The sequence below is a fragment of the Protopterus annectens genome, chromosome 5.part0 (genome assembly GCF_019279795.1).
Source record: "Protopterus annectens isolate FY-2018-M chromosome 5.part0, PAN1.0, whole genome shotgun sequence".
Classification (NCBI taxonomy): Eukaryota; Metazoa; Chordata; order Ceratodontiformes; family Protopteridae; genus Protopterus; species Protopterus annectens.
Window position 1 is genome coordinate 464662051 of NC_056735.1, and position 16649 is coordinate 464678699.

At 37.1% G+C, this 16649-nt stretch overlaps 1 protein-coding gene across 9 annotated transcripts in view; it reads right to left on the reverse strand.

Annotated features, from left to right (window-relative positions):
* DMD (dystrophin) overlaps positions 1–16649 on the reverse strand; it is a 9298038-nt gene that overhangs the window by 6187502 nt on the left and 3093887 nt on the right. For all 9 annotated transcript variants that reach the window (XM_044072398.1, XM_044072396.1, XM_044072400.1 and 6 more), the window contains one exon: positions 2215–2427. In XM_044072398.1, coding sequence (XP_043928333.1) covers positions 2215–2427 — 213 coding nt within the window. The remainder of the gene's footprint in view (positions 1–2214; positions 2428–16649) is intronic.

Here is a 16649-nt window from a genome sequence, read left to right on the forward strand (position 1 = left end):
ACAAATATCCCAGGCAGTGAATGATGCTGGTTCTATAAGACAGCTGCAATTAGCTATCCAGTGAAATATATATATATATATATATATATATATATATATATATATATATATATATATATATATATGAATGTGAGTTGAGATAGCCTGTCATTAATCTCAGAGTGGGCAAAGTATCAAAGGCCTTGGTTTGTCGCAGGTAGGCAGCATGGTGCGTATGCCCTTGTTCCATTGCCTCAAAACCCTTTTAAATGACTGAGTTAGGTTAAACAAGCAAAACCTGTATTTTAGAAAGATGAATCATTGGTATCCAGGTATATAACATCAACTTTACCATTCTTTATTAGTTCTTCGTTAGCTCAGCTACCATACATTCCATAACTGTGCAAATAAAACAAGTAAGACTAGATAGAAAGTGATTCTCTGAGTCAGTATCAGGACCACTTTTATGCAAGGGTATCATAACAGTGGATGTAAACAGTGGAGCGGCTGAAGAGTTGATAGGTGGGTTTTGCTAGCTGGGACTTAGCACTTCTGATTAGTTGTCCAGTGGTATAACCAGGCCTCATGGAGCTGGTATTTTTAGTTTTGGAAAGTGCTAAAAGGACGCAGTTGTGGAGTGATTTCAGGAGGGATGTGTGTGCGTGTGTGTGTGTGTGTGTGTGTGTGTGTGTGTGTGTGTGTGTGTGTGTGTGTGTGTGTGTGTGTGTGTGAGGAACAACAGAGGCAGCAATAGGAAGAGTGAGTGGGTGAAGTGAGAATGGAAGGGTATATGTCTGCAAGAATGCTGTCAATGTCTGAGACATCAGAGAAGGCTGCAGCAATTGATATAAATCCAGTATGGAATTGTGAGTTATTTTTAAGTTTCCTAAAATAGCTGTAGTAGGTCTTACATTTTGAATTGGTTTTATCCCAAACTTCATAGCTGGCCTTGCATTTCCTAACACTTAAGGGTATTGTTTACAAATTTTAAATCCATTTTACAGTGCTTGTGTGGAGATCTTTTATAGATAGCAAGGACATTTTTGTTTCCATTAACAACTTTCTTGATGTGAGAGTTCCACCATATAGATTAATTATGATAAAGTATATACACATGGATCTCTAAATACTACTTTCAGAGAGATAATAAAGAAGACTATACTTTGGCTATGCCATAAGAAGGAATATTCGTATATAAATGAAGCCTGAGATGTTTTGAATAAATAAAAGGTAACTGCTTGAATAGCATTAGGTCTCCAAACGTCATGTAGACTAACTGAGCTAGACTATGACTGGCAAGCTGAAATCTGCAGAACATGATAAGTGTAAATAAAATCAGAGGTACAGATATCAAATGAAATGTTAAATACTGGGAAATTATTTTTTCCCAACAGGTGTTAGAGGAGATATGGAGGTATGCAACATTTTTATTCATTCCCTGGCTGGGATGTAATCCATAAAGGTTTTCATTTAGGATTACCATTTCATTCTATAGCACAAAAAATGTGGGCAATTGAATTGTAATACTCATAACTGACCCTACAGGAGACTATAGTTTGCATGTTCCCATGAAAGGATGCATGACCTACACCTGACTGGAGAACCGTCCAAGATGTTTACTGCCTCATGTCCTTTCCATCCCTGGATGGACTAAGGGCTCTTGCCACCCTAAAAAAATGCAGAAAAGGGATAGCCACTCTGTCTATTATATGTATATATATATATATATATATATATATATATATATATATATGTGCCAATCTATCAAATCATACATATTTTTATCAAAATATTGTAAATAAAAAGACAGATGTGGCTACATTTTGTAGTGAGTGTTTTGACAGCATTATGGCAGCTTTATCCATCTATCTTTACAGTTTACTGTTTTTGTGTGTTTATTTGTAGTTGTATATGTAGTCTGCCAGAAAATCTAAAAATTTTTATTTGTAAGATATATAACAGCTGTGCATGATAATTCATGTACATTTGGGAGTCATCCTTAACATACATATATGAGAGTGCATGTGAGTGCATGTGTACATGTATTTGTTTCTATCTATTTCTAGCTCAAGATAAAAATGACATATCACAATATTGTATTCTTCTTAAGTACCAGCCTGTATGGTATAAATTCCCTTACGCCATTGCATAAAGCAATATTAAATTCCCAAGTCAGTATTAATAAACAAACTATTAAATAAGTAATTAGTAAAGTGTCCAAGCAATTCAATTTACCTGGAACTGCAAAAGCTTTGTCATTAATTCTTCTAGTTTCTGACCATGCTCAGCCAGCTGAGCTGATAGCTTTTTCCAACGACTAGATATGCCCTCAATCTCCATTCGATATTTCTGGCCAATTTCGGCAGGGACTTTCTTGGTCACTTCCTCTGCAGCAGCTGTGATGTAGTTTAAGTCATTTTGCTGTTCCTGTAGAGAACTCTGTAAGGCCTACCAAATGAGGAAATAAATCATGAAACAAAGTAAGTGCATTAAAGGAACACATTATAAACTTCCTAACGGTTATTGTTGAAAAATTCTGTACTTTCTTTTCTTAGTCTAGCAATAACAACTGCTATATGGCTTTAATAAAAATTGATAAGACGGTACTAAATTCTCATATACCCTCCCACAAAATAATCCTTAATTTTTTACAGTATATAGTCCTGAGCACAGTCTAGTTTTCTTGACTCGTTTTCTCTGTATTTCCTACAAAGGACTGAATGTGTAAAAACGTACTTATTGGCTGTCATCTCTCCCCTCTGTATTTACCGTTGCAAACTATCCACTATCCGTAAGACATTCTCCTTGGTTATGACAGTTAACAGTTTCGCCAGCCCATGTTACTCATTCAATTTTTTTCCACATTATGTTCTTCCGTATAAATTTTTCTTAGTAGCATGGCAAACTTTAGATATACCTAGTTTTACAATAACCAAAAGCATGTGGGTTTATCTGGTTAGAAGCAATGCTGTGACCCATTATGATTCCTTATGACTGCATGCCTACAGCAAAGCTCCACAACAAAAACTTCTCAAAACTGAATGCTGACAAGTACAGATCTTGGAGACACACATGTTGTCCCTGGTCGAATACTATAAAGAAAAACAAAACGTCTTTAATAGGAAGATGAACTCTCCTGCATCTGCAAAGTCACTTTACTGCTCTCATTATGGTTTCTATATCAAATGCATTAGAAAAATGATTGTCATTCTCACTTGCAGAGGTACTTCTTTAAGATTTCAGAAGTGCTGAACTGTTTGATTAAATAGGTCTTATTTTCATAACTTTATTTCTTTTTTACCTATAGGAAAAGACAATTTGTGTCTGCCATCACCTTGCCAAAATAAGCTCTAGGGACCTAAACCTTGTCACCACAATAAACAGGACACGCTAGAGGGATAGATTCCTGTCCCAGAGACTTCCTATACTCTGGAACAAGCTACCCATCTATGTCAAGCAATGTTCTTCATTAGCATTTTTCAAGAAAAATCTTGATGAGTGGATGGTAAATAGGAAATACACCCAGGGGATCACTTCTGTGTCTCTGCTCGACAGTGGCATAGGAAAATAACTTTCTTGGGTGGCGTAAGCCATGGAACCTTGCTGGCTAGGCTTACATAGGCCCTTGGGCCAATAGCCTAGTACCTACCTATGAACCTATCAAACAACTACTGAAATGCAAAACAGATATGTAATAAAACGTGATACAGTAATACCACCGCAAAAAAAATGCTGACTTCTAAGTGAATGATTTCAATGTATTTTTATTGTTTTAATTTTATATATTTTTGCATTTTCTATTAGTAAACAAAACTAAAGACAGTCAAAAGTCACTGGTTGGAACAGGGGAGGGACAAAGGTTTTCAGCTTCAGATCTCCACACCTATGCAACAAAGTTAAATGCTACAGATTGCTCATATTTTACAGACATAACCACTTAATAAGTCTAAGGGGAGAATCTTTTTTAAATAAGCAGAAATGAGGCTTCATATCTTTATTCTAGCTTGCTCATAACTTAAAATAATTGATTTTTTCTGCAGTAAGCCTAATGCATTTAAGTTTTTTCTAGTTTTCTTATACCCTATTTTGTGCAGACTGTATGATTTTCCTTCCGGTTAAGATTCACACACCAATCCTGATGTTACCAATTGCTGTTTTCAACCAGAAATTTCTGCTGGTATGGTTTCTATGTAATTTATTTTAATTATTTAGCTTTGTTGGTGTTTGTGTAACTGAGGTGTTAACATATATAAGTCTGTAAGGAATTATCTTACGATGGAGAGGGGGTCTAGGAGAATTGTACCCCTGCAAAAGCACATATTTTAAACATTTTCACCTGAGTGATTTCCTGTTACTGGAATGTGTCAAACTAAAGCTCCTTAGAGCTGAATGTCAAAAAAGTGGAGAAGCATTTATTTTGTTTGTTCAGTTGATTGGAACTGTGGTAACAATGTTTTGTATAATTTCCATCCCTTTAATTTTTTTTAACTAAACTAATCTAAATGCCAGACGTACAGGGTTACATATATTTCCACTGCAATATTATGATGGAAAACATATGATTAAACCTCTTATGACAATTACAAACTCTACTCTGTAAGTCTTGATAAAAATATTCAATGTCACAACAGTTCTCAAAATGAGGCTACTGGTCAGTTTAAGAGTGCAACATTCTTGGCATAATCTTATAGGTTCATAAGTAAGTACTAGGCTAGATACCCTTTTGGGTCATTTTAAACCTAGTTAGTTTCCCTTCTCATGTGTGAAATAACCTCATTTGGTTATAGTTTGGCCTTACCAATTATATATTACCCCTGTTAAGTCTATGACCTTCATGACAATCTTTCCCTATATTCTCCTGACTTAGTATTATAAACTGAAACTTGGCTGAAACCCAAAATTTCCAGTAATGAAATTCTAGCACTAGGCTATAACATACTACGTAAGGACCGCACTTCAAAAAAAGGAGGTGGTGTACCCTTACTATTTAAAAAACAACTAATTGTAGAAAACCTGAACATACACACACCTATGTTAGGCAATGCAGAAATTATACTTGCAAAACTAAAACATTAACCCCAGAAAAAGTGTTAATTTAATTGGTTGCTACATTCCTCCCAGCAACACACCCATCATGGAGGCCCTATTTGACTGGGCTTCTGAGTCCCTCCAGCATGAAACCATCATCTTGGTGGACTTCAACACTGACTGGTCAACTTGTGACTCCAGCTCTTCCACAAACTTCACCACCCTTCATGGATTTTCTCAGCTCATCCACTCCCCTAGTAGAATTGACAAATCCTCCAAAAGACAGTCAATACTGGACTGGATTCTGACAAGCTAACTCTCATCTATCAATCAGGCTGCCTCCCTGACAGCATGAGTGACCACTTACCTACATATATAATAAGATGTTGCACAAATCAGAAAAAAGCCCTCTAATTACCAGGTAATAACAAACAAAAAAACCTTCCAACCATCTAGCTTTCTTACTGCACTAAAAGGATGTAACTGGACTCCTCTCAAAATACTTAACCTTGATGAAGCCATCCAATACTTCAACTCCACCTTCTAATAAATCTTAAACTCCCAGGCTCCTCCCAGAAAAATCAGAGTCAAATCCAACTATGCTCCCTGGCTGGGCAAAGAGACTAGATCTCTGCTGAAATCCAGAGATAAAGCAGGGGCCGAGTGGCAGAAAACTAGGATCCACACAGATAAGTAAGCATATCTAGAACTGTGCAATGCAAAGAAATGTGTCAAAATAGAGAAAATCAACTACTGCCACAATATACAAACAAAATATCAAAATAACCCCCCAAAATTCTGGTCAGCTATTAACAACATTCTCCTTCCTGGAAAAGCAGGTATGTAATAAAACGTGATACAGTAATACCACCGCAAAAAAAATGCTCTTACAATAACTGATACCACATTCAATGTTGCCACCCATTTCAATAAATTCTTCACTGAATCCATTCTTACACTAGCTAACTCTCAAAACTGTCCATTCTCCAACCTACCACCCAAGTACCATACTAACAACCACGGCTTTACTTTCCATCCTGTCTCTACTGAAGCAATTAAGAAGCTACCACCTTAGCCTCTGATAAATTTCAAGCTGATTTTTTTAAAATAGTTGCTGATGCCATTGCCAACCCTGTATCCATTCTTATCAACCTTTTGATATCTGAAAATCTAGTCCTGGAGATCTGGGAAATTTCTCACATCATCCCACTCTACAAAGGGGGTAACTCAAAAGAGTTAACCAACTATGTGCCAATTGCAATAATCTCACCGCTGTCCAAAATATTGAAGAGGTGTATACACACACAAATCTTGAATTACATCAACACCTACAACTTTCTCACAAACACTCAACATGGCTTTGGGCCCTATCACAGCATTACAACAGCCCTCATGTCATTCTGTCATATAGTAAACAACCACTGAAATAATGGTAACTCTGCTACCCTTCTTGACCTCTCTAAGGCATCTGATATGGTTAACCACAGCAAACTCATTAAATCCCGAACAGAACTGAATCTTAGCAAATCCACCATTACTTGATTTCAAATTTATTTAACTGGTAGATGGCAAGAACTCTCTCCTCTATTACCAGTCACACTGGGTGTTCCTCAAGGCTCTATTCTTGGTCCTTTACTTTTCTCTGCCTTCACAAACAATGTCCGTACCTTTAGTCTACACACCTCAGTCATCCAATATGCTGATGACTCAACACTAATCTGTGCCTCTCCTTCCCTTCAAGGACTCATAGGTTCATAAGTTCACTCCACTTACCAACACAGACCTCCTTCCATTCCGTAGAAGAATGGCTCAACAGCTATCAACTAATACTAATCCCCAATAAAACCAAACTTCTCATATTCCAGCCTACTAATCACTCCACTCCCATAACCACATTTTCTATCACTTCTAACAATAAGATAACTCTCTCTCCTCTTACTCACACCAAGCTTCTAGGAGTTGAAATAGACTGCAACATGAAATTTGACACTCACATTTCACTCACCATAAAGAAAGTACATAAAAACTGGGGGTACTATATAGAAATAAACAATTCCTCTCAAAGAGTACCAGGCTAAAATTGCATAAACACAGTGCATCTCCTCACTTCTTTATGCCTTCCCTATCCTCACCAATCTTAGAAAATCAGGCATATCTAAACGTAATGCCTGCTATAACAAAATTGCAAGGTTTGCCAGTAATAGCCCACATCAAACACACCACCAGTCAGTCTTTAAACAACTCAATTGGCTTGAACTTCCCCATCTTCTCCTTTATAACCAGCATATACTAACACATAATATTCTCTACTACCCTGGTAAAACCCCTGCACTGCAACGCCTAATACATCCTTACTCCAGTACTAGGGTCCTACACTCTAACAATAAACCTCTCCTTCAAGTCACTAAAACCAACAACTCTGCAGGAGCCTCTCTCCATTCAAATTTTATAGCCAAAAAATGGAACACTGCCCACTAATGTATCAGCCACAATGTCCCTAGCTCAGTTTAAGAAAGCTCTAAAAACACACCTCCAAGCTAACTGGATCTGCAACTGTGACTCCCCAGGCTAGTCTAACTCTATCTTCTTCTTGATCACCCAGTGTAAACTCTCCTACATTATTGTCAGACTGTGGACTTCTCTTTATCTTGTAAGTCTCATTCCTCATACCTGTCTCTTCCTCAAGAGTTACTGTCTCTTCTAACCTTAGACACTTGGTGTCCACATGTACTATTACAATACAGTATCACACTGAATGGTATTCTATTGCATACTTTAAGGTGCTTCACCTTCATGCCTGTATAATGTACCATTTTCAATCATTCTCTTAGCTGATGTACAGCTTAAGGCAATTATCATCCTAGTTCTATTTGATGCAATTTGTATGGTGTTTTTCTTCTGTCATCCTAGTTTCATTGGATGTAAGTTGTATAGAGTTATTCTTCTGTACCTGTGAAATTGTATTTTCTTAATGTACGTTACATGTGGAGCTTTTCTCCCTGGGCCTCCGCTGAAAAAGGACTTGTGAACAGTCGGACTTTCTCAGTACCCAAATGTAAAATAAACAAATAAATAAGAATAACTAGGATCATACCATAGATAATTTAAAAGGACACATCCATGGAATAAAGCATTTAAAAGCTACCACTGTCCACTGGTAATTAAGGGGGCAGTCCTGGGGTATATTTTCTGTTTCCCAGCTATATATCTAAATTGTGCTTGAAAATGGAATGAAATAAAATATGGTCATAATGTGACATTTGTAAATTAGGCACTGACATTAATATCACACCTCTCCAATGTTATACACTAAAATACATTACTTTGTGTAATTAACTGCGCTGCTGCTGAAATGGAAGCAAATACTAACATATCTTGAATAATTTTCCCTTGCTTTTTTTAATTTTTTTGCTTAGAATCATTTTAAAGTTCGCATGGTGTATAGCATATTATCATCATTTTTAATTTTCTATATTTTAATTGGGAGATCAATCAAAAAATAATGGTGGCACAGAAATAAGGCAAATATAAGAATAAGATATTAAGCTTCATGTGAAATTATAAAAACTACAAATTATATAATAGAAACGTAATGCTGCTAAATAAAATATAATAGTTTGCACTATAGCAGTAATAATCAAAAAGCAAAGTCACACCAAACCTTACCAGTTCTGCAGGCAAAACAGCAACAGGCTGCACAAGAAACACGAAGAGGTAGGCATTTTTATTGAGGTGACAATGCCAGAGGAAGAGACTGGAGATACATACTATCATATGTTTGGGTTAGTAATGAAAAGACATATCCAGAGAGGGCGATATTTGTCCAGTCAAGGGAGTGGGATTAAGAATGTAAAGAAAGTACGAATAAGACTGAAAGTTTAGTTTACATGAAGGAAAGAGGGAAAAAGTTTCATTTCAATATATTTGGTTAGAGCAACAGGCATGAATGTTTTCTTCTCTGTGTATTAATTGTATCTGTATCGCAAAGAGTAGTACATTAAGTAATACTTTGGTTTAATGTCCATTGTTTGTCAATAAGCACATATTTTAAACATTTGCATCTGAGTGAATTTGAATAGGATTTGACTTTGAAGTTTAGGATTGCTGAATAATAGGTTGTTGTTGCTGTTTAACAGTCTTTTTTTGTCTTGCTTGATATTTTTCATTTAAAGAATTCTACTAAGGCAAGTAAATAAGTTATCTTTTCATAGAAATATTTTTTTCTCCCAGAATAATTTGCATAATTTCCACAAAAATGTTTAACTTCAGCTCAGCTAGCCATAATCTGAACAAAGACGTGCTTAATGTTCTAGACATTTAATGCACCAGCTACAGCCTACTGCAAAAAGTATCATGATTCCTGGTAGACTGGCACAGTACCTAAATCCTTATATAAATGTTTTTAGCAAGAGGGCATTTCTCCCTGCATCTCCTGGGGGTCTGTGTTCAAAATATGGTAAAGTCTACCTCCACGGTTAAACTGACAAACCTGTAGGGAAACAATGTATTTCCCTTTTTTCTATGTCACCACAATTTTGTAGATAGTGTACAGGGGGGTCAGGTAAGGCAAGCAGACCCCCTCTACATTGTTTGTGTAGCAGCATGCAAAAATGTGGGACTTACACAATTGATTTTGTTTTTATTACTGAACTTAAAAAGAGCAGATTACATTTTGTTCTATTATTTTGAAGGCAATATGCTAAGTAAGGTATCACAAAAGGAGTCTAACACATTCCTTTTTTTTGTTTTACTTTATTTATTTTGCACTTGGCAAGTGAAGTATTAATACCAGTTAACTAGGGATTCAGCATTATGTCTAATGTCAACAGCAGGAAGAATACCTGCTTAAGATAGTTTACACTGCCAGTTCATAATAATTTTTTTAAATATAGTAAATAACTTGGCTTTCTGTGTTATCCATATTGACTCAATGTTGTCCTACCCATATATTTATGCTCTCAATTCTCAGAAAAAAAGTGTATCACTGGAAGCAGTCAAGTTACAGTCTTCATCTTACATGTACCTCCGATAATAGCAGAAGCAATCCACCTGTGCAACTTTATCTTATTTGTCCATAATAAGCGATGTACCGAATGCAAACAGTACGTGTTGAGTATATTGTCAAAAGCAGATTACATTAATGAAGTCTGTTTAGCATAACAGTCTGGCCATGAGTCGGTGACTATACTGACATTGTTATGTGTATACCATCAATGGTAATGCACATACCATTTACTGACATTGCTAGGTGTATACCATCAATGGTAGTGCACATATCATTCCTGACATTATGTGTACACCATCAATGGTAATGCACATACCATTCCTGACATTGTTAGGTGTATAGTATCGCTGGCAATACACATACCATTCCTGACATTGTTATGTGTATACCATCAATGGTAATGCACATACCATTCCTGATATTGTTAGGTGTATAGCATTGATGGTAATGCACATACCATTCCTGACATTGTTATGTGTATACCATCAATGGTAATGCACATACCATTCCTGACATTGTTAGGTGTATGGCATCGATGGTAATGCACATACCATTCCTGACATTATGTGCACACCATCAATGGTAATGCACCTACCATTCCTGATATTGTTAGATGTATACCATCAATTGTACTGCACATACCATTCCTGACATTATGTGTATACCATCAGTGGTAGTGCACATACCATTCCTGACACTGTTAGGTGTATACCATCAATGGTAGTGTACATACCATTCCCGACAATGTTAGGTGTATACCATCGATAGTAGTGCAGAAACTATTCTTGACATTGTTACATGTACACCATCAAAGGTAGTGCAGATACCATTCCTGACATTGTTATATGTTTATATGTATACCATCGATTGTGGTGCAGATACCATTCTTGACATTACGTGTACACCATCAATGGTAGTGCACCTACCATTCCTGACATTATGTGTATACAATCAATGGTAGTGCAGATACCATCCCTGACATTATGTGTATACCATTGATGGTAGTGTAGAAACCATTCCTGACATTATGTGCATTCCATCAATGGTAGTGCAAAAACCATCCGTGACATTATTTGTATACCATCGATGATAGTGCAAACACCATTCCTGACACTATTATATGTACACCATTGATAATAATGCAGACACCATTCCTGACATTGTTATGTGTATACCATCAATGGTAATGCACATAGCATTCCTGACTTTGTTAGGTGTATACCATCGATGGTAGTGCAGATACCATTCCTGACATTATGTGTATTCCATCGATGGTAGCTCACATACAATCCCTGAGACTGTTATGTGTATACTATCTATGGTAGTGCACATACCATTCCTGACATTATGTTACACCATCAATGGTAATGCACATACCATGCCTGACACTGTTAGGAGTATACCATCAATGATAATGCACATTCCATTCCTGACATTGTTATGTGTATACCATCAATGCTAGTGCAGACACCATTCCTGACACTATTATGTGCACACCATTGATGGTAGTGCACATACCATTCCTGACATTGTTAGGTGTATAGCATCGATGGTAGTTCAGATACCATTTCTGACATTGTTACGTGCACACCATCAATGCTAGTGCACATACCATTCCTGACATTATGTGTATACCATCAATGGTAATGCACATACCATTCCTAACATTGTTAGGTGTATACCATCAATGGTAATGCACATTCCATTCCTGACACTCTTATGTGTATACCATCTATGGTAGTGCACATACCATTCCTGACATTATGTGTACACCATCAATGGTAATGCACATTCCATTCCTGACATTGTTATGTATATACCATCAGTGCTAGTGCAGACACCATTCTGACATTGTTAGGTGTATAGCATCAATGGTAGTACACATACCATTTCTGAAATTATATGCACGCCATCAATGATAGTACACATACCATTCCTGACATTGTTAGGTGTATACCATCAATGGTAATGCACATTCCATTCCTGACACTCTTATGTGTATACCATCTATGGTAGTGCACATACCATTCCTGACATCATGTGTACACCATCAATGGTAATGCACATACCATTCCTGACATTGTTAGGTGTATACCATCAATGGTAATGCACATTCCATTCCTGACACTCTTATGTGTATACCATCTATGGTAGTGCACATACCATTCCTGACATCATGTGTACACCATCAATGGTAATGCACATTCCATTCCTGACATTGTTATGTGTATACCATCAGTGCTAGTGCAGACACCATTCTGACATTGTTAGGTGTATAGCATCAATGGTAGTACACATACCATTTCTGAAATTATATGTACGCCATCAATGATAGTACACATACCATTCCTGACATTGTTTGATGTATACCATCAATGGTAGTGCAGACACCATTCTTGACATTGTTAGGTGTATACCATCAATGATAGTGCAGACACCATTCCTGACATTGTTAGGTGTACACCATCAATGTTAGTGCACATACCATTCCTGACATTGTTATGTGTATACCATCAATGATAGCGCAGGCACCATTCCTGACATTATGTGCATACCATCAATGGTAGCGCACATATCATTCCTGACATTGTTATGTGGATATCATCAATGGTAGTGCAGACACCATTCCTGACATAATGTGTGCACCATCAATAGTAGTGCACATATCTTTCCTGACATTGTTACGTGTATACCATCAATGGTAGAGCACATACCATTCCTTGCTCGTATTCACTGTTGCTGCCCCTGGTAAGTGCATTACCAACAGGTCACAGCAGGGCTGCAAAGGTTTCATATTTTTATATAGCGGGAACATAGCATAGCTACCTGTGACATAGAAAGAGCTGTTAATTGTAACACTACCCCAGGCAGTACACAACTGGATTGTCATGTGAACCACCAGCAATGCACAGATGGTCTTACTGTGCTATATATACACTGCTGTTATAAGGCAGATTTACTGCGAGTGCTATAGTGGCAGATCTGTTTATTTTTATCAGCAAAATTAGGTGACACTATGTAACGTAAAGCCACATCACAGAAACATATCAACAGGATATCGTTTACTAAAACACAGACATGAATAAATTACAGGTTCACAGAAATGATTACTATAAATGAATAGAAGTTTCTCACTATTATAGCAATAACCCATGGCTGGGTGTGGGTAATGCTGGATTTATCCACGGTTGGTGTGGTTTGGTCATGATGGTGAAGCGCGAGTGACCAAACAAAACCAACCGTGGGTAAATTCAGCATTACCCACACCCAGCCGTGGGTTATTGTTATTATACAATGATGTTAGTTTTGGGTTGTGTTATGTTTGTGTTGTTGTTATTTAGGTTTTTGTTTGCTTTACTTTGTATTCTTCCACTTTTTGTGAGATAAAATAGTCCACACTTTGATGTAATTAGCCACAGCCCCTCTGTTTTGTCTTGAACTTTTGAAAATTATATTCCAAACAAGGAGGTGACATTGTATAATATTAAGTAATAGAGTGTGTAGAGTGTGGGGACTGGAGGAATGTTGGACTATCAGAAGGAGGTGGGATGTTGGACTACTAGAAATCTGCAGATAATTCCCAGCACTAAGTTTTGGTATAAAATGAAACTGAGTTTAGAACAATTTCAACTCCATATCAGTTATAAATATTCCTACTTTTAAAAAGGAACAAACAAAAGCATATAAAGGGGTACAAAGAAATAATTCTTCAGGACAATAGTTGCCACCCTGTTATTGTTGACTGTGTAACACACAGCTAGTTCAAAAACTCAAACACTGCCCCATAATGCTTAACCTTCAATACCATAATGCATCACTATAACATAAAATGATGAAAATATGGTTATGGGACCATGGCAAGGTGTGTATAGCATCACATCTTTAGTATGGACTTAGCCTTGGTTTCCACGACATGGATGGGATGTATTTGGCCAGCTAGGTAGCCTTGAACTCACCAACTGTAAAGTGCACAGGAAGATCAGTGTACATCAGCCAGTATAGCACCCCATCTTAAAATGCAAATCAATTATCTGCATTTGGAACATTTCTCCCAGGGCCTCCCCTGAAAATTGGCTTTGTTCCAAGTTGGACTTTCCCTGTTAACAAATGTTAAATAAATAAAAAATTACAAGGGAACAAAGCCACGACACTTCTTTCTTATACCAGCACTCCCAGAAACAAAGTAAATATATCCTGTTCTGCTAGGAAAGCTGTACATCTGCTGTTGTGAGAAAAGGATGTAAGCACACAGCGGTGTGCAAAGGAATGGTAAGCAGAGCTGCTTCTGGTCCACCCTCTGCTGCTGAACATTGTGGCAGGAAGCATGCGCTACCGTGCTGCTCTTTCAGGAAAGGTTATACAGACTTGGAGGATGGAGGAAAGAAATGGAAAAGTAAATAAGCCATTATATAATGTCATCACCGAAAAGAAAGGCAGGGCTTCATGATTTCTTAACGGCCGGACTTGTAACTTGGTTTACTTTGGATTTACAATGTGCACGCTGGTTGGATTGGCCAATCAGTGTGCACGTTTCTCATCTTTTCAGAGATGACATTGTATAATCTTCTATATAGCCCAGCAGACACCTCATTTTCTATTTAAAATAAACATTAATTAGACATACATCTACATTTAATAAAAAGAAACTAGGATATTTCCTAACATTAATGTTCAGTATTATAAGGCATCTACAGTTTAGTAATGATCCTTCAGCTCAAACTGTGTTCTGAATATAAACATTAAAGTGTTCATACAAAGAACATGACCTAATATCATGCAATTATTTGCCCTATGAATAACATAGTGTTATGTGGGATTTCTTATGTAGGACTACGTTTATTAGGCATAACTTTCTATCCTGAATTAATGGTACAAGATTCATGGTCTGAACATCTAAAGAGAGTAACTTGAAAATAGCCCTGTCTCTCTTTCTCTCTATCCCTTCAAGATGAAGAAATATATGAAGCTTGCAAATAAGTCATTCATTTTTCAGACAACAGCAATATAATTTCACTGCTTCTCGACATTGTAATCTCTGTGGCTGAAAGAAGTGTACTTTGCATTTATAGTGATCATAAAATCAACAACGTTATTTGGTTAAAGGACCAGATAACATGAGTAGTGCAGCCATTCAATACTGTTTTTATGAGTAATGTCAACGATTTAATATGTATTGATCTTGGGAGATACAGTCCTGCCCTAATAAAAGCTAAACTACTATTTTTTTTAATATTAGGTACTTTATAAATATGGGGAAACGCTTTTGCTGCTTTAAAACAATAAATAGACATTCAATATCCTAGTATTATCACTTGGCCAATAACTGTGTAAGACCATGTTCCTGAAGGACAAACTTTGGAGACATGTCTGTTATTAGAAACACATTATTGGGGAGAATAACAAATACAAAATTAGAAAACAAGCTGTGCATATTCACATTACTTTTTTCAGGTATTACTGATGCTATAAAGTAAAAACTGAGTTCTGAAGTGAAAACAGGAGAATGAAGTGACTACTTCTGTATACAGACTTTAAAAAAAATTGGTTATTTTAAGGCACTAAACACTAACTATGCTTCCATGTGGACTGTGTTCACCTATTAAATGACAGCTAAATAGTTTTAATCATCTATGAAGGTAGACAGTCGACTGTCATAGTCTAAAGGAAAAAATGGAGACGCAGTTCCACCTATGTTTTCTACAATTAAAATTCATTCAAGCTAAACCTGCCAAAAAAACTGCTAAGCCTCATATCACAGTAGTGTTTTTTTTTTTTCTTTGTCTATTTACTGTGTCAGGAGAAAATACACTTTATAAAGGTGTCACTCTTCTTAAGGTTGAATACTACTCAAGACACAAAATATACTCCCATCAAAGTAAAAAATAGAGGAAAATAGAGGTACGACTGCTGAATCCTATACAAATGCACTGCATAAGTACATACACGAGTGCATGGAACGTGCCATCCCTGACAGAACCAAGACGCTATCCTCCAAAAAAAGTGAGCCAATCTGTTGGTCTCTTGCCATATACAAACTCTACAACAGAAGGAAGAAGCTGTTGCAAAAAAGAGTAAAATCCCCTGATTGCAGGAACTCCCTGGTCAGCCTCAGTAAGAAGCTCAGATCCCTCATAAAATCCTCCAAAGCTAGTTACAAAAATAAAATTGCCACTGATTCTAAAGACAACCACAAAGCATTCTACAGCTATGTCAAGAATCTCAATGGTGACAGCACAATGGCACTAGATATACAGAACCAACTGATATTGCCAACATCCTGGCAGACAGGTTCAGTGCAAACTTCACCCCATCCTCACCCCCCAAAAAGCCCATCACTATACCGGAAGAATGCAAAGTCCCTGTAACCAAGGCTGCACAAGTAAAGGCCGCACTTTCCAAAGCCAAGAACACAGCATCCATGAGATCTGACAACATCCCAGGCTGCATTCTGCATGAACTACAGAATGAACTGGCAACCCACTTAAGTACCATGTTCAATCATAGACTCACTTCAGGCTTTGTGCCTACTGAATGGCGCACAGTGACGGTTAACCCACTCCACAAAGGGGGCGCCACCATGGACCCCAATTACTACCGCCCCATTATCCTGATGAGCCTGGTCTGCAAGACCATGGAA